Source organism: Panthera pardus, unplaced genomic scaffold (assembly GCF_024362965.1).
Source record: "Panthera pardus isolate Hobbes unplaced genomic scaffold, ASM2436296v1 HiC_scaffold_20, whole genome shotgun sequence".
Lineage (NCBI taxonomy): Eukaryota > Metazoa > Chordata > Mammalia > Carnivora > Felidae > Panthera > Panthera pardus.
This window is the reverse complement of record NW_026526766.1, coordinates 93734762-93757391: the sequence shown is the minus strand read 5'-3', so window position 1 is coordinate 93757391 and position 22630 is coordinate 93734762. Positions and strand designations below refer to the sequence as shown.

General features: G+C 46.4%; 1 protein-coding gene across 1 annotated transcript in view; it reads right to left on the bottom strand.

The window, feature by feature from the left end:
• CACNA1B (calcium voltage-gated channel subunit alpha1 B) overlaps window positions 1-22630 on the bottom strand; it is a 190709-nt gene that overhangs the window by 23622 nt on the left and 144457 nt on the right. The window contains 5 exon segments of the mRNA XM_053908620.1: window positions 22-149; window positions 5680-5824; window positions 8274-8365; window positions 9715-9780; window positions 10177-10293. Coding sequence (XP_053764595.1) covers window positions 22-149; window positions 5680-5824; window positions 8274-8365; window positions 9715-9780; window positions 10177-10293 — 548 coding nt within the window.

Genomic DNA, 22630 nt, shown 5'->3' with positions numbered 1-22630 from the left:
CAGAGCATGGGGGCCACTCACCACGCGGCCGGGTCGTACTCAGCCCAGACCCGGATGAACTCGTCCAGATGGTGAGGCCCTAAGATGGAAGAGTCCCGTGTAAGGTACTCAAAATTGTCCATGATCACGGCCACAAAGAGGTTCAACATCTGTAGGACAGGAAGGAGAAAAGGGGTGACATAAAGAGACCTCAGCCTGCCCTCTATCCTAGCCCTTACCCTCTGGCCAAATTCTGTATGTGAAGTCATCACAGCAGCAGAAGCCACTCTAACCCAGCCAGCCCCTAGGCCTCTGCCACACCACCACTGCCACCACCACCCACAGGCGGTGGCCCGCTCCCCCAAGGTCCTAGATCCCACAGGCTCACCCTAACCTCTCCTGCTCTCTGCTTCTGCTTTCCAACCCTAATTCACATCCACAAATTCCCATCCCCATCTTCTTCTCCTCTTAGCTAGCCTTCAAGGACAGCAGTGACTTCGGAGTCAGTACTTTGGACTCTAGAGGCTGAAAGCTCAGCTTTTTTTTTTTTTTTAAATTGAGTTGAAATTCACATAACATACAATTAATCATTTTGAAGTATACAATTCAGTGTCATTTAATGTATTTACAATATTATGTAACAACCACCTCTCTAGTTTTAAAATTTCTCTATCACCCCAGAAAAATACCTTGTACCTTAAGTAATCACTCCCTTATTCCTTCCTCCTCCCCTTCCCCAGCAATCACCAATCTCTGTTCTGTATCTAGAGGCTTGTCTATTTGGGATATTTCATATAAAAGGAATCATACAACATAGGATATTTTGTGCCTGGCTTCTTTCACTTAGCATGACTTTGTGAAGTTCATTCATATTTTAACATGTGTCAGAACTTCACTGCTTTTTAAGGCTGAATAATATTCCATAGTAGGTATATGCCACAATTTGTTTACCCATTCATCTACCAGCGGACATCTGGATTCTTTCCACCTTTTGGCCAAACTGTTTTCCACAGAAGATGCTGCATTTTACATTCCTATCACAATGTACAACGTTACTATTTCTCCAAGTCCTTGCCAATGTTTGTTATTTTCCATTAAAAAATTATTATTATAGCCATTCTGATGAGCGTCAAGGGAGTGTGTGGTTTTGATATGAGTTTCCGTAATGACCAAAGATGAATATCTTCATGTGCTTCTTGGCCATTTTATATATCTTCTTTGCAAAAATGTCTATTCTGATTCTTTGTCCATTTTTTGTATGGTTGCCTTTTTTAGTTGAGTACTAAGAGTTCTTTATGTGTTTTCAATATTATCCCCTTATAAAATATGTGATTTGTAAATATTTTCTCCCATTCTTTAGAGTGTAGTTTCACATTTTTTATAATCCCTCTTGATGCACAAAAGTTTTTAATTTTGCACAGTCCAATTTATTTTTCCTTTTGTTACTTGTGATTTTGGGGTCAAATCTAGGAATCCTTTGCCAAATCAGAGATCATGAGGATCTGCCCTCTATGCTTTCTTTTAAGAATTTTATAGTTTTAGTTCTTACATTTAAGTCTTTCCTCAATCCTGAGTTCAGTTATATGTATGTGGTGAGATAGAGGTTCATCTTTACTTTTTTGCATGTGGATACCCAGTTGTCTCCTCATCATTTTTTTTAGGACAGAGAGAGTGAAAGAAGTAGAAGTAGACAAAGAGATCTTAAGCAGACTCCACACCCAGTGTGGAGCCCAACACAGGGCTTGATCTCACAACCCTGAGAACATAACCTGAGATGAAATTAAGAGCGGAGGCTTAACTGACTTAGCCATTCAGACACCTCCTTCACCATTTCTTAAAAAAACTATTCTTTCCATACTGAACAGTCTTGGCATCCTTGTCAAAAATCAATTGTCCATACATATTTGGACTTACTTCAGAAATCTCAATCCCACCTCACTGGGCTATACCAATACCACAGTGTCCCCCTCCCACCACCAACTTTATTGAGATATATATAACTGACATAATTATAAGATATTTAAAGTGTACTTTGGGTCAATCTGATATATATAGCATTCTTACCGTCTAGTTAATTAACATATAGATCACATTTTTTTTTGGTAGAACATTTAAGTTCTACCCTCTTAGAAAATTTCAATTATACAATACAGTGTTATCCACTCTAGTCACCATGTTTGATATTACGTCATCAGGTTTTATTCATATTATACATGAAAGTTTGTACTCTTTTACCAACCTCTCCCTATTTCCCCAACCCCCTAGTCCCTGGCAACAACTTTTCTACTGTTTCTATGGATTTGACTTAACAAAAAAAAAATTCCACATACAAGTGACACCATGCAGTATTTGTCTTTTTTCTGTCTGGCTTATTTCAACTAGCATAATGCCCTCAAGATCCATCCATGTTGTCACAAATGATAAGATTTCCTTCTTTTCAATGGCTGAATAATACTCCAGTGTATGTGTGTGTGTGTGTGCGTGTGTGTGTGTGTGCGTGTGTGTGTGTGGTGTATCATATCTTCTTTATCCATTCATCTGCTGATGAACGCTTAGGTTGTTTCCGTATCTTGCCTACTGTTAGTAATGCTTCAATGAACACGGACGTGCATATTTCTCTTCAATATCCCGTCTTCATTTCCTTTGGATATATACCCAGAAATGGGATTGCTGGGCCATATTTTAGTTCTATTTTCGATTTTTTGAGGAACCTCTATACTGTTTTCCATAGTGGCTACACCAGTTTACATTCCTACCAATACTAGACAGGGGTTCTTTTTTCTCCACATCGTTCCCAATGCTTGCTATCTCTTGTCTTTTTCATGATAAGCCATTCTAAAGGTGTGACGTGATAGGTCACTGTGGTTTTGATTTGCATTTTCCTGATGATGAGTGATGTCGAGCACCTTTTCATGTACCTGTAGGCCATCTGTATGTCTTCTTTGGAAAAGTGTTTTCAGCCACATTGTTTTGATTTATGATAGCTTTATAGTAGTAAGTTATGAAATAGGGAAATATGAGTCCTCTTACTTGGTCTTTAATTTTCAAGATCTTTTTTGTTAATTGGAGTTGCCTGCCATTCCAAAGGAGTTTGAGGATAAGCTTTTCCATTTCTGCAGAAAGGCCATTAGAGCTCTGACAAGGATCACACTGAATGTGGAGCTCACTTTGTGGGGATACTGCCACCTTACTAACATTGAGTCTTCTGATCCATGGGCATGCATGTCCTTTCATTGAATTAGGTCATCTTTAACTTATTTTAGTAATATTTTGCAGTTCACAATGTACAAGTGTTTCATTTCCATGGGTATTTATTGATTCCCAGATATTTTGTCCCTTTGGATGCTACTGGAAATGGAATTATTTCTTTAGTTTCCTTTTCAGGTTGTTGTGTTTTTTTTTTTTTAATGTTTACTTATTTTTGAGAGAGAGAGAGCATGCGCACACAAACACAGGAGGGGCAGAGAGAGAGAGAGAGAGAAGATCTGAAGTGGGCTCTGTGCTGACAGCAGGGAACCCAACACGGGGCTCAAACCCACAAACTGCGAGATCGTGACCTGAGCCCAAGTCGGATGCTCACCAACTGGGTGCCCCATTTTCAGGTTGTTTATTGCTGTTGCATAGAAACATAACTGATTTTTGTGTGTTGATTTTGTACCCTGACACTTTAACTCAATTATTAGTTTTAGTACTGTGTGTGCGCGTGTGTGTGTGTGTGTGTGTGGTGCGTGCACACGCGCACGTGCACGTGTGTGTATTCTTTGGGATATCCTATATATACAATAACATCATCTTTAACTAGAGATAGCTCTACCTCTTCCTTTCCAATCTGAACGCCTTTTGTTGCTTTTTCTGGCCCAACTGCTCTAGCTAGGCCTTCCAGCACAATGTTGAATTGAATAGAAGCGATAAAATTGGGCATCCTTGTCTTATTCCTGGTATTTGGGGAAAAGTTTTCAGTCTTTCACCACTGAATACATCTTAGCTATACGTTTTGCATAAATGTTCTTCATCATGTTATAAGTGTTTCTATCATGAAAGGATATTGAGTTTTGTCACATGCTTTTTTTTTTTGCATCTATTGAGATAATCAGGTGGGTCTTTTCCTCATCACATAGGTTGATTTTCATTTGTTGAAAATGCATCCTTGCATTCCTGGAATAAATCCATTTGATCATGGTATATAATCCTTTTAACGTGTTGTTGGAATTAGTTTATTCAAGATTCTTACTGTCTATTTATCAGGGATATTGGTCTGTAGTTTTCTTTTGTTGGGGCATCTTTCCCTGCTTTGGTATCAGGGTAATGCCAACATCACAGGATGTGTTAGGAAGTGTTTCCTCTTCTATTTTTTCAAAGAGTTTGAATAGGATTTAGGTTAAGTCTTTCTTAATATCATTTTAAAAAATTGTGATAAAATATGCATAACAAAAAGCTTATCAATTTAAACACCCGTAAGTGTGCAGTTCAATGGCATCAAGCACATTCACACTGTTGTGCAACCATTCCCACTGTCCAGCCCCAGAACTCTTATATCTTCCCCAACCGAAACTCTGTCCTGATTAAACCCTAACTCCCATCCCCTCCTCTAGCCCCTGGCACCCACCATCCTGTCCTCGTCTCTAAAACTTCACTGCTCGGGGGACCTCAAAGGTGAAACCATACAGTGTTTTTCTTTTCTCACTGGTTTATTTCACTTAGCATAATGACTTCACAGTTCATTCATATTGTACCTTATGTCAGAACGGCCTCTCTTTAGAAGGTTAAATGATATTCCTTGTACGTTCACGTCACATGTTGTTTACCAATCATTTGCTGCTGGACACTTTGATTGCTTTTACCTTCTTGCTGTTGTGAATAATGCTGCTATGAACGTATGCGTACAAATATTTATTCAAGTTCCTGCCTTCAATTCTGGCATACACCCGGAAGCAGAACTGCTGGATCATACTGTGTTTCTATTTTCACTTTACTGAAGAACCACCCTACTGTTCTCCACAGCAGCTGCACCACCTCACATCCCCGCTGGCAGCACACAGGGCTTGTTTTTCCACCACCCCAGCAAACCACAGGCAACACTTTCTCTCTTTTCTTCTCTCACGCCTGTGTTTAATCATCAGTCATGTTGGCTCTACCTTTAAAATGCACCTCAACTCCCTTCATCCCCACACTTCTCTAGGCGCTATTACCTCCAATAATCTCCCTGACCACTCTTCAGCCTCTCCTGACCAGAAGCCAGAGCCAGAGCAAGATTTTAAAACATCACGCAGATCGTGTCATGCCCCAGCTCAAAGTTTCCCAGCGGTGTCTGATGACTTGGAATAAAATCCACACTCCTAGGACCTAGTCCACTGACCTCTCCAACCACCAGTTTCCTGAGGCTCATCAGCCCCAGGCACAACGGCTGGAGTGATGCTTCTTTGTATCCCAGCACCATGGCAGAGGCTAAAGACTAAGGGACAACTGTCCCATGGAAAATCTAAACCCTTTCTAAGAAGGAAAGGCAAGGCCCACAGGAGCTCATCACAGGGTGGGTCCTTTTAGGGTTAATGAGGTCATCAGTTCAGGGGATACAGGACCATCAACATGGAATCAGACTGTAATGTGACATGAATCAGTATCAGGGATCAGTCACAGATGTAGGGGGACCCAGGATGGACTGAGACAGGTGGACACATGGGCACAGTGACCAGGACTTACCAGAAAGGAGCAAAGGAAGATGAAGGAGACGAAGTAAAAGTAGGCAAAGTCACTCCCACACTCATTGGCATTGGCGTGCTCATCACAGGCCTGGTTGCTGAGACAAGACAGCATGATCTCATGCCAGGCCTCCCCAGTGGCACTCCTGAGAAGAATGGCAGAGCTATGAGGCCCATAAAGGAAGGCCTGTACCAGCCTGGGAAGGGATCTCAGAAGAGCTGGTTCAAGTGCACACCCTCTCTGGGTTCCCTCCCGCAGAGAACCTGCTCACGTGTAAGGTATGGGTAAAAAACACCTGCTTTTTTTTAATGTTTATTTATTTTTGAGACAGAGACAGAGCATGAGCAGGGGAGGGGCAGAGAGAGAGGGAGACATAGAATCCAAACAGGCTCCAGGCTCTGAGCTGTCAACACAGAGCTTGAACCCACGAGCCGCGAGATCATGACCTGAGCCAAAGTGGGACTCTTAAATGACTGAGCCACCCAGGCGCCCCAAGAGATGCATGCTTCTTGAAAAGAATCCTCTGGCATTAGGACTGATCATTAACTCAGAAAGAACTATTTACTGAAAATAAGGCACTGCGCCAAAATTCAGCACCATGGTGAGCGCCCCTTCATGGATCTCTGCCACCTCAAAGCCAACAGAGCCCACCAGCCTTCCTGGTCTCTCCCCCACCCCTCCACCCAGCTTTCCTTGATTCAAAAAATGGTGACTCCATCCCTCCAGTTTCTTAAGACAAAAATGCCTCAGCCATCCTTGCCTCCTCTCTTGCTCACCACACTCTATTCATCACCTCATCTACTATGAAAAAACAGCCAGAATCTTACCACTTCTCACCACCCTGGGCTAAGCAACAATCACCTCCCTTGATCTGCTGCAACAGCTTCCTAACTGATCCTCCCCACACAACAGCCCAGTGGGCCCACTAAACACAGGTGAGATCAGGTCACTTCTCTCAACCAACCTCTGTCTCACTGCAAAAGCCAAAATTCACACTCAACTTCCCACAGCTCTGTGTCACCTGCTGCCTGTTCTTTCCCAGTGGTCCCTGTTCAGTCCACTCCAGCCACATCAGCCTCTGCTGTTTCCTGAACACACCAAGAACAACCCCCAACCTCAGTGGCCACCCTGGAGAACCCTTCTTCCTGGACCTTTGTCCCTGGATATGCAGCCAGCACAAGGGCAGGATGTGCACGAGACTTACAGGCAGACCAGAGGCCTGAGTCTCCCTAATTTGGTGTGCTTCTATGGCCAGTTGTGGGCACAAGTAGATCCCACTCCTCATTGACAATGGCTAGGGGTAGGGGCCTTTTCCTGCAGAGCAGTTGCCCTGTGCCAGGCCTGGCTGACACTGGTGTACACGTGTGACATAGAGATCAGGGAGGAAAAGAGATCTCAGAGAACAAAAACTTAAAACTAAGGCTGGTTTCACAGGCCTGCCTCAACTCTTGCAGCAAAGGCAGGACATTAATAAATGAAGAGATAAAATTAACATAATAGCTAAAATCCAGAGAAATGATTCTATTTGGGGAAAGCGTAGGCCTAAGGACACTTGTCCGTCTGATATAAAAAACAAGAGTCAGACCACTCCCTCCAGGCAGCTCAGCAAAGCAGACCTGGCTCTGATCTCCCTCCAGACAAGAACTTCCCCATGCCCCAGAGTGCACTGCACGGGGTTAGCGGTGCTGGGCATCCCCCAGCACAGGCCTTGCAGCAGCCTGATGCATTTACATACATAAACACCAGTGTGGACACCTTATGAAGGGGCACCAGGCAGGGAATGATGTCAGCACCCCTCCTCCACAAGCCACTAAAAAGAGCTCCTTCCTTCGCTCCCAGGGTCACAGTGGTGGGCTTGATTAAATGGAAGAGACTCTGGAGGCAAGGAGACACATTCAGTCCTCTCCCCTCAGCCCTCAAACCAGCATGGTCAACAGCCTCCAATCCACAGAGGGTGTGCTGTGCCTAAGAACAGCAGCTGGCACCAAGCGCTCCCAAGCACACCTTTGCAGCGGGGGGGGGGGGGGGGGGGGGGAGCTCTGGCCAAAAACAAGCTCTGTGCCCTCAAGAGTCCACCCTGGCACTTGACTTGGGGCCTAGAGAATTGCAGTCCTGTGAGCCATGGGGGCAGGTGGAGGTGCACTCAGACCAGCAGTTCTGGCCAGCTGAGTTCCTTGGGTCACTGAGTAGCACATTCTGTATCAAGAGGGGTTCCCACTGCTCTGCTTCCCCCTGATCCCACAGATCACCATAATCAACAAGGCCAACAGACGGAAAGCTTATGGCCAGCACACCAAAAAAAGGCCTAGCTGGGCACCTTCTGTCCTCCCAGACTCTCAGCTGCAGCCTTGCTAGAGGCGTTTTGGTCGCTGTCAGGGATCAGAGACGAGGTGGTGGAGGTCAGACTAACACGGGGCTCAGGCTGACTGAAGCCCAGGAACCCTTAGGAAAGGACAACGAAAAGAGGGGAGAAGCTGGAAAGGTCCATTGAGGGGAGGCCAGCACAAGCTGGGTAGCCCCGTGGGTCAGCACACACCCTGTGCATCCTGGGTGGAGAGGCCTCTGAGCGTGGGCTGACTTCCCAAACAACACACCTGAACAACAGCATCAAGGCTTGTAAAAATGTTCGAAAGTTGTTGTGCCGGTTGATGCTGGTGTCATCATCCAGGGCAATATTTCCAAATACCTGAAACAAAAAAGAAGGCCACAGGCTGATACTGTTGGGTCATCAGGAGCTGTGGCCAGGCAGAAGACCCATAAGGCACAGGACACTGCCCTTAGCTACCACCACTACTGCAGGGGCTGCAGGAAACAGGGCTTCCAGCTCTGATAGTGTCTGTGCATTTCCAGGGCAGAGGAACCCTCTCCAAGGCCAAATATGTCAATGTCCCACAGCTCAGCAAGTCCACAGATGCAAGTGTGCATGCCTAGTAAAAGTGGAACCTGGAGCTGAGTTGACATGGGCTGTAAGCATTTGAAAGTTGACTCTCTCGTCAATGATTCTGAAGCAGTAATTATATTGGCAATAGCTATGAGATTACTTGAAAGTTTATTTTTAAATTTCTATGCAAATATCACAATGGGCTTTTTATGCATTTTAATTGATATCGTTTCAGGGTTAGAAATGAAAACAGGTCAGTAATTGTACTTGGCTTAAAATCTGGAATCTGGCTGAAAAATTTATGAACTATCACATATTCACCAAAAACAAAGCTCAATGACATTTATGGTTTGTACATCCACAGACCAAAGCAGGAAAAGATATAGATTTGTTTTAAATAGCATCAGATCTCAGCACATTTTAAAATAGGAGAACTTTTTAATCCTTGAAACAGAGTTTACAAATCAGTTTTCAGCTAGCCTTTAAGACAGTGGCTTCTCCCACTACACGTGAACATTTGGGCCCGTCTCCCACCCTACTGTTGGAAAGAGGCCAGATGTCAAAAGGCTTAAAACTGGAACACTGCTTTGTGGCTTTTAAATGTTTTTCCAAATAGCTGACAAAGGGTTCTCTGGCAAAATAAAAGCAATCTAAATGATCCACGCTGAATTGGACAGTATAGCGATCTGATGTGATCCTGCTGACTTTTTTCTTCTGTAATATACAATTTCCTCTAAAGGATCAGGGCAACTCTCTGGACTATCCACATGGCCAGCTGCTGCTCTGCAGGCCACTCAGCACCAGGAAGATGTGCCAATGCTCCACTACCACGGGGGTCCAGCACCCAATCAAACCTGCCCATCAATGGCTCAGTGGGGTTCCACTCAGGAGCACAGCAGTGCAACTTCCCACAGCTACTATCCCCACTCTGGGCAACAGATCCAACCTCTTGGTGCCCAACCTCTGTGTCCTTTATGGATAGAACAGCCCTTCTGAGAATTAAGTTCATGAAGTGCTTAGACTAATACCTGGCTCGCAGAAATCATCACTAAGTATCAATTTGTCATTGTTATCATTTGATGACTGTGATGAGTGCCCTTCTGCTCCAGGGCACAGGAACCCCTCATGCACCCCATCCTGGCAGGCACACCCACCTGCATGCCAATGATGGCATAGATGAAGAAAAGCATGGCGATGAGCAGACACACGTAAGGCAGGGCCTGTGGAGACACGCAGGAAACGGAGCAGCTCCAGGGAGGGCCCAACGGCCACCTTGCTTGGGCCTCGTCTGCGGAGTGGATGGTGGCCGGGTCTCTGGAGCCACTCAGACCTCAGCTACCACAGATCCACCCCCATTGACCATGAAGCCCCTCTACCAGGCGACCACCTCAGTTTCTTCATCTATAATCGGCCATAAAGCTTATCTCAGAGTCAGTGAGCATTATCAAGATACTCTCTGGATAACTTAAAGTGTATTTATAAACTACCATAGGAAAATAGGTGCCGACAAGGAGGCTCCAAGAGGGGGGCTGCTCTGGTGGCAAGAGAGGGGGTGGCCACACCACTGTGCATGACAAAGGGAAGGGTCAGGGCACTTGGCCGTGCCTGGGCTTCACCTTGAAGGACTGGACGAAGGTCCACAGCAGGATGCGGATGGTGTAGCCTTGGCGGAGCAGCTTGATGAGCCGGGCAGCACGGAAGAGGCGTAGGAAGCTGAGGTTGATGAAGTTGTTCTGCAGGGAAGAGAGGCTGTTCTCTAACCTGCGGAAACCAGCTTCCTGCAAGCGCAGGCACGTTGGTCCCCACCCACCTCTCCCTGACTTGCTGTGGTCTGAAGAAAAGTGGATACAGAGAGAGGCTGAACAAAAAGTCACTGCTCTACAGTATAAGCAGCAATTGGCCACCGGAAAACCTTCCAGAAGTAAAGCTTGTCGTTGCAAATCACTTCTCATGCAGCAAATCAAAGAAACCCCACCACTCTAGGCTCCCCTGGACCCAACAAGGAGGGACAGAGAGAAAAGTTCTCAGAAGTAGCTCCTTGCTGCCAGATGGAACCAGGAGACCAACTGTGGCTGGGCCTCTAACACCGACCACCTCTTGCAGGACACAGCCGAGCCGTCTGAGCGCTGGGCGGAACTGCTTCTCCGCTGAGAGCCTCTGAAGGGCCCCACCCCAGGCTTGGTGGCAGGGCCCTTCCCTTCTCCACACAGTCAGTGAAGCCCCGGGACCTGGCAGAGGGGCAAGCACTCCCCCTGGGGCTGCTCTGGGCGCCTACAGACAAGTCACCACAGGAGGCTTAAGTGTCGGTGACTCTGCTCACACCATGGAAGCCACTTACAAAATCCACAAATGGTCTCAGCTCCAGAGATCCCAGGGTAACTAGCACTGCTCCCTCATCCAAGGGGTTCAAAATCAAGCGCAAAAAGAAACAATTATCTCTGGACTCCACAGATTACCTGGGAGTGAGGCTTCCGCCCTGGCCCAGGGGCACCTCGAATTACTGGCACCTCCCTTTCAGGGAGCACGGCTCTGGGTGGTATCCACGAGATGGGGGTGCTTGTAGACCCAGGCCGCTTCCCACCCTCTGTCTGCTTAGAAAACAGGTGCCCACCCACAGCCTGAGAGCAGCTTCCTGCCACTTGAGGGTTCTAACATATGCAAGCAGCTCAGGCTTAGACACATCGTATCACCAGATTCAGTGGTCAAATGAAGAGAAAAGAGAACACAGCATGTTGAATGAGAGCAGCAGCAGAGGAGCACGTGCAGGAGGCATTGGGAGCCTGGGGAGAGCTGGGTGCCCTCCCTCCAGGACTGCCCATCTGGTCTTGGCTGGGATGAGGCATTCAGTGGAGGGACCAGTCTCTCTCTTACTTCTGTGAACGGCGGCCCCAACCCAGCCCTTGTCTGCTCCTTTGGTTTCCACCAGGGCGGCTGGAGACTCTGGACTGCCTCTGCTGGAGGGCTGGACATGGGAGTCATGGGGTGGGAGGTCTGGCAGTCGCAGGAGGTGCCAACTGTGGTCCAGATTAGCAAGAAGGCAGAAGGGGACGGCTGGGTGTGACCCTGGAGTGTACACAAGTTTTTTGCCTACAGCTCCCTCACCTGCTGTGCTGGGGAGAGAGAATTTCAGTGGTACACGATGGCTGAGAAGCACCCACACTCACTCCATGGGCCCCAGGACTCTCAAATGAGCCAGCACCTCAGGAGGACGGGCACAAGGATGGGAGGGGGACTCTGTCTACAGTGCCAGGAAATCCTTTGTACAAGACAATAAATCAGAGGAAGGGGAGGGGGCTTCCAAGTGCCTGGCCTCTCCTAAGGTCTCTACTTTGAAACCATCTGCTCAGTTGGGTCTGGAGAGGCCAAGACTTATAACCCAGTCAGCATCTTCCCGGCCCAAAGCACTCTACTCAGGCCACGGGCATAGACCAGAAGATTTCCTGAAGATACTGGGAAAAATATAGGCTTCTGGGTGAGAAAGAAGGGTTGGAAGACAAACAAGGCAGGGAAAGGCATTAATTCACCCAAATTACTTAATGCACAAATGCAACATTCAACAAGTCACTGACTATATTTTGTTGAGACTCAAGTTCCCACCCCACCCCCTCCCAGACTCCTTTTCTCAGGGCTCCAGTGGGCACCCAGGAGAGGGGTGGGGATGGCAACAGACAGACAGCCCTGAGAGCCATGAGGACGGATGGTGACAGCAGCCACAGACACTCCAAGCGCAGCGTGGCAGGCTGAGCACACTGTGGCTGCACCCGGGGTGGGAGCTGCCAGGAACCACCATGCGGACTGCATGCAGGAGGGCGGGGCAGCAAGCACACGGCAGCCTCCCCGTGGCTGTGCATAGTCACCTCTGGCCCCAGCCAACCCTTTGGAGGTGGACACAGCCTGCCTTGTCCTACCAGAGTCCATGGTTTCTGTCACACCAGGGACAACCTACTACTTTACCTACTGTTTCCTTACTCTGCCTCTACATCACAAAGGGTCTAGAGCACCCCAAAGATGCATCACCACATCCCTTCACGTGGTAGCTGATCATCTTGAGGGTTCCTAGCTCCTTGGAGTCCCTGCTTCCTCATTCACAAGACAGAGACATTAGGACATCGTGCCCAGACAGTGAGGAATCACTGAGGAAAGGGATTTAAAAGTGCGCCAGGCATTGTGAAACATGCCCCCCACAAAGGGTTATTAACTGGCCCCAGGCCCAGACTGGCATCCCCTGCACCCACCATCAAGCCTCGAGTCAGGGTCACAGCAGGGTGACCTGTGCATGTGAGCTGGGGGCCACACTCCACGCTGGCGCTGAGGCCCAGCTAGTGTGGAACAAACTGCTCCCCTCCTTGCTTCTCACGTGACGATGATGAAGAAAAGAAAGGAAAGCCCTGCGTATCCAGCATGTCAGGTGAGGCGTGCACTCCGAACGAAGAGGGGGAGCACAAAGGGGGTGCTCTTCCCGCACAGACAGGGCAGGGCTGTGAACAGGCCTGAGTGGGTCGAAGCCCATGCAGAACACACTGCTTGGGATTTCTGTGGCGGCTAATGGCATTTTCTCAAAACTCAAGCTTTTCTGCTCCAATTGTGAAATACTTTATCACCAACACTGATTTTCTGTAATAGGAATCTCAACTATTTGCTATTTTATGTGAATTTCCAGTCACAGCCTCTGTTCCTGGTAACCGCTCTCCTCTCAAACATCCCTAAAGGCCTGGGAGAAAGCCCCAGTTCACGCCGCCTGCACGCCACACAAGCTCCCTGACCAAGGGCACACACTGACAAGGATCAGTGATGCCTGCATGCACAAGCCCTGTGTTCCACTGTCTCCTGGGGCAGACCCCCTCTTCCTACTCGGTCAGGCCTTATACAACCCCTGCTGAATCATGTAGACAGAATCTCAAATCCCCGCCAGCCCTGAGCCCCAGGGAGGATTCCCTATAAAAGGGCAGGTCTGGGAAGAACGTTCTAGGAGACATCATCAGAGGCCACTGGGGAGAACTGACCTTGTCTGTTCGCATGATGGGGACAGATAGAAGGGAGATGTTGCAAGAGAAACCATGGACTCTACAGGATCAGGTCCAAACTCATGTCCTACTAAACCCCTCCAATTTTGAGCGAATCCCAACAGGAAAAACTGACTGGCCACTTACCCGCCTCACTCAAGAAGACCCTACCTCCTCTCTAGACCCAAAGCCAGTTCCTGAAATCAAATGGCTCCCGGGAGGGTCTTCAGAAGCCCCTGTTGGACCCCCAGAACTGAGGAGAAGAGGCCAGAGGGAATGGGTACCGCCAGACTCTGACCACACACCTCAGGAAGGCAGTGGCTAGGGGTCACAGGAAATGGAAGAAAGAGCAGGAGCACAGCAAGCAAAGCAAGGATTTTAAGAACGTTTAAAGTCACGAAACCAACCGTTTCCTATATGTGATGTTTTCATGGATGGATATTTGCGTATTATTTACAAATTGGGATGTTTGAGCAGCAGGTGCGCAACATACAGACGGAGACATGGTTTTCGCATTGTATGTTGGTTGGATGGCGTGAGTCAGCAGGTAGGTTAAGGTAAATCAAGAACAAAAACAGAAAACAAAAGAGAAAATGAGTCATCAACACAAGCAAAAACTTAAACTTTGAATACTTAACTGGAAAATTTTAGGATTTTAGTAAACTTTGCATATTCTGCTTAAAATGCATCAAATCAAAACATATTTTTGAAATCTGTAGGTTATGCAGACAGGGTGGCATTCATTTGCATTCCTGTTTGTAATGCAAATCCAAAGATGACTCACAGACACTTATTTTTTTTATTTCCAGGCAAAGAAATCAATGTCAGTTTTATGCTTGCTTGGGAACACTCTCTACATAACCCTGGTTAAGACTATTGCTCTGTTTTGATTGTTAAGTTGGTGGTGGGAACTGACACTCATATTTTTGCCTAAGGAAAAAAAAGTACATTCACAAAGTAACATATGAAGTGACTACAGATGAAAAAATAAATAAATAAAGACACCACTAATCCACACGACGGCTTCCTTTCATCTTTTCTCCTCTAGGCAGGACAGGGTGATGGACTGAGCTCTGAGAGTGCTAGTGGTCAGGGCACAGTGGAGCTTCCAAGCCAAGTGGCTTCTCAGCCCTACCCCCAGCCCTGCTGGGCATCAGAGGCTGCTGGGAGCGGCCATGGTGGGCTTACTTGAAGTAAGACACTGGGCCACTCCGGTCACCTGCACTGCAGAAGGCCTCTGCCTTGTGTGTGGGCCTCTTCTGAGGGGGAGGCTCCCCTAGAAGGCATTGTGCTCGCTGCACGACTGGCACGCCCCACCCTTGATGCCCTCTCATCAGTCTGCCCTCTCTGGAAAGGACGCATACACATGAAGAAACCCCCAGAGCTGTGTCCTGGGAGCTCAATGTTTGGATCCCTTTATCCGGGAAACAAAGATACGTGTGTCCAAGGAGGAGGCCTGCAGGGATCAGCAGCCAGCTTGCTCCTCCCAGACACCACAATAGTACAAACTATTTCTGGATGAGAAACACTTGGGCAATGTCTCAACACCAACAGTTGGTGGCACATAAGAACCTCCGTTTTTGTGTTAAATGAGAACCCTTGGACTTTTGCCCAGATTATTTGGATTATTAATTTTTGAAAACCGTGAAGCATGCCACATAAACAAAAGAATATGTATAAATGTGTGTAGACGCATTTTAAAGAAAAATAATAAAAAATAAAAAGACCATATATCCTTCACCCAGCTTAAAAAAACAAGAATGTCACCATTACCTTTGAAGCCCATCCTGTCTCCCTTTCTCCTGCCTGGGCATAGTAGCTACCCTTAATTCGTGTTAATAAGTGCTTCTCTTTACTGTCTTACCACAAACTCTTAAAATGCATTTTACTTGACTGTTCTTAACCTTTGTAAAACGGGACGATACTGTGCGCAGCCTTTTTGGACTTGGACAAACTTTTAAGCCATGGTGAGCCAACCCTGTTTGTGAGAAGCACCTCTCTGGACATGGAGGTCACCCTCATACTCACAGTGTGCGTGGGCTTCCCTATGTTATTGTATCGTGACAATTGGCGCATTCTGCTGCTACTGAAAACAACACTGCCACAAACGTGTGTGACAGTGGCCCCAGGTCACCAGTCCAGATGCGCTCTGGCATATGTCCCTAAGAGAGAAGGTGCTGAGCTGCATGCATATGTTCAACTTTCTAGGGACTACCACACCTTTCCAAAGAGGTTGCCCAACAGACACCCCTGCAGTACTGTGCAGGTTCTGGATGTCCCACTTCCTTGCTAACCAGTTGGCATGGTCAGAATTCCTGTCTGACAAACCAGAGGGTATGAAATGATATCTCAATATCATTTCACTTTACATTTCTTTGATCACAAGTAAGCTTGAGCATCTTTTCCTGTGTTTATTGGCCATTTCTGTTTCTTTTTTCTTAAAGATTTTTTATGTTTATTTATTTTTGAGAGAGAGAGAGAGGAGAGACAGAGCTTGAGCAGGAGAGGGGCAGAGAGAGAGAGGGAGACACAGAACCTAAAGCAGGCTCCAGGCTCTGAGCTGTCGGCACAGCCCAACGCAGGGCTTGAACTCTCAGACCACGAGATTGTGACATGAGCTAAAGTTGGACGCTTAACTTACTGAGCCACCCAGGTACCCCTGGTCATTTCTGTTTCTTATTAAAATACCTTCAGCTCATTTTTTAATTTGGTCACTTTTGTTTTTCTTACTGATCACAGAAAAGCCTTGCAGAGTCTGGACACTAACCTTTGCTAGTGGTTTGGAAAACTTCTCTGTCCTCCAGCTATGCCTTTGTCACTACGTGTTGGCACATCGCAGACCTCAATAGCTCATTCTTTTCTCTCCTTTACTGACCTCATTCAGTCTCATGGATCCGATACCATCTTATATGCTCATGATTCCCAATCTTACGCCACTGGCATGAATCTCTCCTCCAAACTCCAGGCCCATCTGTCCAACTACCTTTTGGACAATTCCTTTGAGAAGGCCACCAGGCAACTCAAATCTAACATGCACAAATTGCATCCTGACTGTCCACAACAAACCTGTTCCACCCACATTCTTTTCCATTCTCATTAATGACAACCCATTTTCCAAGTGCTCAGACTTTGATGTCATTCTTGCCTCAACTGTCACACCCACATTTGGTCCATCTACAGCTCTCCCGGAAAATACATCCAGAATGACAGTCTCTCGCCTTAGCCCAAACACCCAGTCCCTCTGCTGGGCTCTCTGCAGTGATGCTCATGGCACTCATCCCCACAGGGCTGATACTCAGTTGTCAGCATCTACATCTATTTTTCCTGAGAATTCTCCCCCTCCTGCCACCAGCCTTCAACCAGTGGCAGACAGCACTTGGTGAAAAATACCCCAGTCACTTGCTGGGGTAACTAAGGCTTAGAGCTCCCCATTAGGACCCACAATGCTAACTGACTTCATAGCACCTTGTATTGGATGCCTCCCTTCCCTGGCCCACTCCATCACTCCCCTGGAATTCCTGGGGATCACCTGTCTTGGGGTCCACCTGGGATAGCCCAAACGAAGACAGCCCTAAGTTGTCTAGCTGCTTCTGCTTGTGCCCTGCACTGTGTCCTCAACAGAGCAGCCAGAGGTCTGGTCTAAAAAGCCAAATCATGTCACTCCTCTTCACAAAACCCTCCAAATCCTCCTACTCACTCACAACATAAACCAAAATTTACTCCAGCTGCAAGGTCTTCCCTGCCCCCCATCTCCTCTGTCCACGCTGCTGCTGTGGCAGTGTGCCCACGTCCTCCCTTGTGAGTGCAGGCACAGGGTGGGTGCAGGGCTTGGTGTTGCTCCCCGACGTCCCCTGCTCAGCTTCCTCACAAACCCAGACATCTCTGCTTGGAAGTCATCATCTCAGTGACATCTTGTCTGGACACATAGCCATCAAAGCCTGGAACCACCCCCACCCCTGCCATGTCTCATACCCCTTCTCTGCTGTGCCTTCTCCCAGGGCCTATTGTGGTCTAAAACCCATGTCTTTCTCAATGGAACGAAATTCCAGAAGAGCAGAGATTTTCATCTTTTGTCCCTGCATTTAGAATACTTCTTAGCACATGACAGGCAGTGCATAAATATTTATAACGGATAAATGAAGGAATGTGATGCAAACAACCCCTCCCTGTTAATGGACTGTCCTTTCTTCTTTTGATAAACAGAAACTTTTTATTTTATAGAAAATTTTTTTCAGTTATGGCTGGTGCTTCGTATATTTTGCTTATGCAAACAGTCCCTATCCCAAGGTCTTAAAGATAATCTCCTGTATTTTCTTCTAAGAGTTTTAAAGTTTTCCCTGTTATATTTAAGTATTTTCATCCATTTGAAATAGATTTTTTTTTTTTTGTAAATGGTGTGAAGATTCAATTTCTGGTTTTCCTGATATGGATAGTCATTATACCCACATCAATTATTGAACTGTCTCCCCATTAAGTAACAGGGTCATACATCAAGTTTTCATACATGAGTGATTTTGATTCTAAACTCTTGATTCTGTCCATTGGCGTATTTACTATCCCTGTGTCAGCCCCATATTCTTAATGTTCTCGCTTTATAATAAGTCTTATCATTGATGGGAACTGTACCCCCACCCCACAGCTGCAGCAGCACCTTCTGCTTCTTACATATCTGAGTATTTGGGTGCCTTTGTTCTCTCTGATGAGTTTTATAAGCAAGTTGTCAATTTCCAAAACAAACAAACAAAAAAAATCAGTGGTATTTTTATTGAAATTACATTGAACCTACACATCAATCTGGACAAAATTATCTCTGAGATTGACACTAATTATTTACTGTGCAATAGAACACCATCTACTTAAGTCTTCTTTACTATCTTTCACTGAGGTTTAGCACTTTTCCATACATAGACCTTGCGTATGTATGCTGTTAGGTTTACTGTCAGGACTGCTAATGCTGTAATGGCATGCAGTCAACTACTCACTCAGGTAATCTACTCAGCAACCATCCTAAACACTCTTTATCAGTGTTACATTTTTCCAGATTTCATCAATAGCTAATAATGTTATCTGGGAATAATGACAGCTTTGCCTATTCCTGTTCTAATACTTAGACATTTTATTTATTTTTCTTGTCTTATTCATTCAACAAGTCCTGGAATTCTAAGTCCTGGAATATGGCAGTGAACCAAACAGGCAAAAACCTCTGTCTTCGTGGAGCTAACATTCAATTTATTTAACTGACCAGGACCTGAAGTTCAATGTTGAAAAGAAGTAGTGCTTACAGATATCATTGCCCTTCTCTGATTTTAAAGGGAATTGTTTCCAAATTTAACCATTATATGATGTTTGCATAGGATTTTTTGGTAAATTCTCTTCATCAAGTCAGTAATTCCTAGATTACCAATAATTTCTATTATGAATACAATTTGAGTTTTACCGTACATCTTCTCTGGAGCCAAGACAGAATCACATTAACAGTGTCCTTTGATCTGTTAATGTAAATTAGACTTTCTGATGTGTCTGTATCCACATTAATGAGTGTGGATTATGATCTTCCTATATTATACTCAATTAAAAAGTTTTCGTATCAAGATTGTACTAGTCTCATACAAATAGGGAATGTTCACTCTTTTTCTATTCACTGGAAGAATTTGTTTAGGATTGGAATAATCTTTCCTTATATTTTAGGTGGAAACCTAACACATAAGACTACTATAATCAGTGGTATGAGCCATGTCAGGACATGGATCCCAAGGTAAAAGACAAATCAGTTATCACACCTCACACTTCCTACTTCTCATAGGCTTCCTTGGGTTTCAGAGATGGCATTTACCACAAAGGAAATACTGCTGTGACCTATTTATCAGGTGACACAAAGCTGCCGGCTTTGAGAGATTTCAGAGCAAGAGAGGGGTCTCTAGCAGATCCATGCTGCAGTACCAGGAGCACTATACCTTGGGCCATAAAATGCAACAGATTCCACAGTGCTGGGGTATCTGTGGTAGATAAAGACACTGTGTGGAGTCCCTGGAAAGCCTACATAGAAAAGCCAATGCAAAGACCTAGGATTCTGGAACAAGGCCATGTCATCTGCTACAGACATCACCAATGAGAGGGCTACTCCTGGATACTGGGCCCTGGGTGGAGACTGCATCTGACCATGAAACAACAGTGCCTATGGTACCAAAGCTTCTCCTTATGAGTGTATGTAGCAGGCCCGCCATCAATCCTGCATATGACAGAAGTGCTGCATCCAGGGCCGAACCCAAGCACGTCTAGAGGGCACAGTCATATGACAGGTGGCCCAGTGCCTCAGACATCTCACCTTTGCTGCAACTCTGTCTTCCTGAGCTCACCCTGACCCCAGTGAATCATGGGATGATCACTATAGCCAACCTGATTTATGGAGCAGTTCGCTCAATAAATTGGTGCAGCCTCAGTAGAGTCCCACACAGAGACAACCTTAAAGGCAGTGGTGAAGCAGAGCTCTGGGTGGTGCCCTGGGTACCTCATCAGCCATGGTGTCTATGGAGAAAGAAGTTGCCTGTGGTATGGACTACAGGACCTCTGGCAAGAGCTAAAGCCTTGTCAGGACTCCAGAAAGAACAAAGTTTGGGAAAAGGCTGGATGGGCCTGGGGAATGTACGTGACGTGCAGGTCCTTGTAATACACAACCAGGTCCACCAGAGCATCCACGGCTGTAGGGGCACTAAGAACCAGCTCCTGAGATGGTTTGTCCAACCAGTAACAGCCAGCCTCCATCCTCACCAGCCCCAGTGTTTATACAGTAGATCCATGAATGAAGTGACTGTGGTGGCTGAGATGAAGGCTGTGCCTGAGCCACCCAGCTGGGCTACCTCTCAACAAAGCTGATCCAGCCATGGCCGCTGGCTGAACATCCAGCCTGCTATGAGCAGAAGTCAGCTAGGCCTTTACAGTGTACCACACTTCAGGCTGTCAATCAGTCCCTTGGTACTAAGTTGCTTACATGGGAATCCTTTCACCTGGAAACGGCAGTGATTTATCTCAAGTGGGATCACTCATATCCTGGGTGTGGGTTCGTCTTTGCTGACGGAATACCTTGGCCTACGCTAGTATCAGAGATTCATCAACATGGGATTCCACATAACATCAGCTCAGCATAAGCACAGGAGCTACAAAGGACACATGACTCAGGATCCATATCATATTCAACATCATTCAGGAGATGCTAACCTGATAAAATGTTGAAACAGACTCTTAAAGGCACAGATTAAATGCTGGCTTGGTGCTATATACCTCATGGGGTTGGGATGTTGTCCTTTAAGATGAACTGATGGCCAAGAGATGGTACTGGGTGCCCAACTGGTAAAATGCCCAGACCCAGGAAGCAAGGGGTAGAAGTCGGGGTAGCCCCTCTCAGTATCACTCCAGCTACTGAAGGCAGACTTTGTGCTCCCTCTCCCCAAGTTTAGGTATGGCAAATCTAGAGGTCCTGGCTCAAGGAGTAGGGAAAGCTTCCACTGTGGAACATGCCTTAAGAACAACAGGCAGAGCATAGTTTCCATACTGGCCAGGGTATTTGATGCTGGTTATTCTTTGTTTTATGTTTGCTTGTTTACTTTTTGAGACAGAGAGAACAGGGAAGGGGGAGGGGGGAGAGAGAGAGAGAGAGAGACAGAGACAGAGAGAGAGAGAGAGAGAGAGAGAGAGAGAGAATCCCAAGCAGGCTCCACACACCGCACTGAGCCCAACTCAGGGACTGATCTCACAACTGTGAGATCATCACCTGAGCAGAAATCAAGAGTTAGACACTTACCTGACTGAGCTGCCCAGGTGCCCCATATGCTGGTTATTGAGAAGGGCAGAGCTACCAGTACATAGGGGCAGGAAGAAGTCTATCTGGACATCAGGAGGTTCACTGGGGCCTTTCTAGGTGTTTCTATGACCAGTCTTAACTATGACTGGACTACCACAGCAGCTGGAGCACAAGTATGGCAAGCAGGGACTTAGGTTACAGTGGATGACAGTGTGGGCCACCTACCAGGGCCGCAACCAGAGCAGCAGATGGCCACCATTCAGGGGACCTCAAAAGGGTCAGAGGAAGAATGAGTTAATGAACATCAACTTAACTCAGATCAACTCCAGCTGGTTACCAACCCTCTTCTTCCAGAGATGGTGACCAGCACCATCCTGAAGAATGAGTGAAGTAAACCCAGTGTGAGGTGTGTACAAGAGTTGAGCAGAGCCAGGGTGGCACAGCAGACACTTGTTACCACTGAACAGGTACCGTGTGGCCCTGTTACCATGGAATCTGACATTCCTGCACCCCCGGCAGGTGCCAGAGCCTGCTTTGCCTGCACACGGGGTATACTCAGAAGGGCCGGAGGTGTCTGACCATTAACACCTCCAGCTGTAGCCCTTAGCCGAGCACTAACAGGTACAGAGGAAGAGGTTTGCAGCTCTGAAGTGCGACCACCCCCAGTGAGGGATGAGCCCAATTCACCCCCAACTTGGCTCCAGATACATTTCTGGTCCTCCTTCTCTTACCCATCAGTTCCCCAATCCACTCTCTAATGGTTTTGCCTGGGACTACTTCCTAAGAAATGATTCGTACAAGCACCCCATCTCAGGTGATGCTCCTAGAGAATTCAACATAAGACAGAGATGAGATTTTTTTGCCATTTAATTCTAAGAGAAAGCACTGTACTCAAAGAATATTGCTTTATGATTCAGATTCTTTGAAATTTGTTGAGACAAGTTTATATTCTAGCACTTGGTCAGTTTTTACATATAATCCATGCATGTTTAACATGAATGAGATTGTCTAGTTTTATTTATACACACACGTACAAACATGTAAAACAAACCTGGTATTTTAAAATATCCTATATTCTTGTTGATTTTAGTTTATGTAATTTTGGTGCCAAATTGTTAGATTTGTTAGACACACACAGATTTAAAAGACTCTTGTCTTCCTGGTCAGTTGTTACCATGGAGCTCCCAGGTGGCTCTCAGGCCACCAAACTGGAAGACCTTTTGGGAACCACTTTCTTATCCAAGAAAAAGCATTTTTTTCAATCAGTCC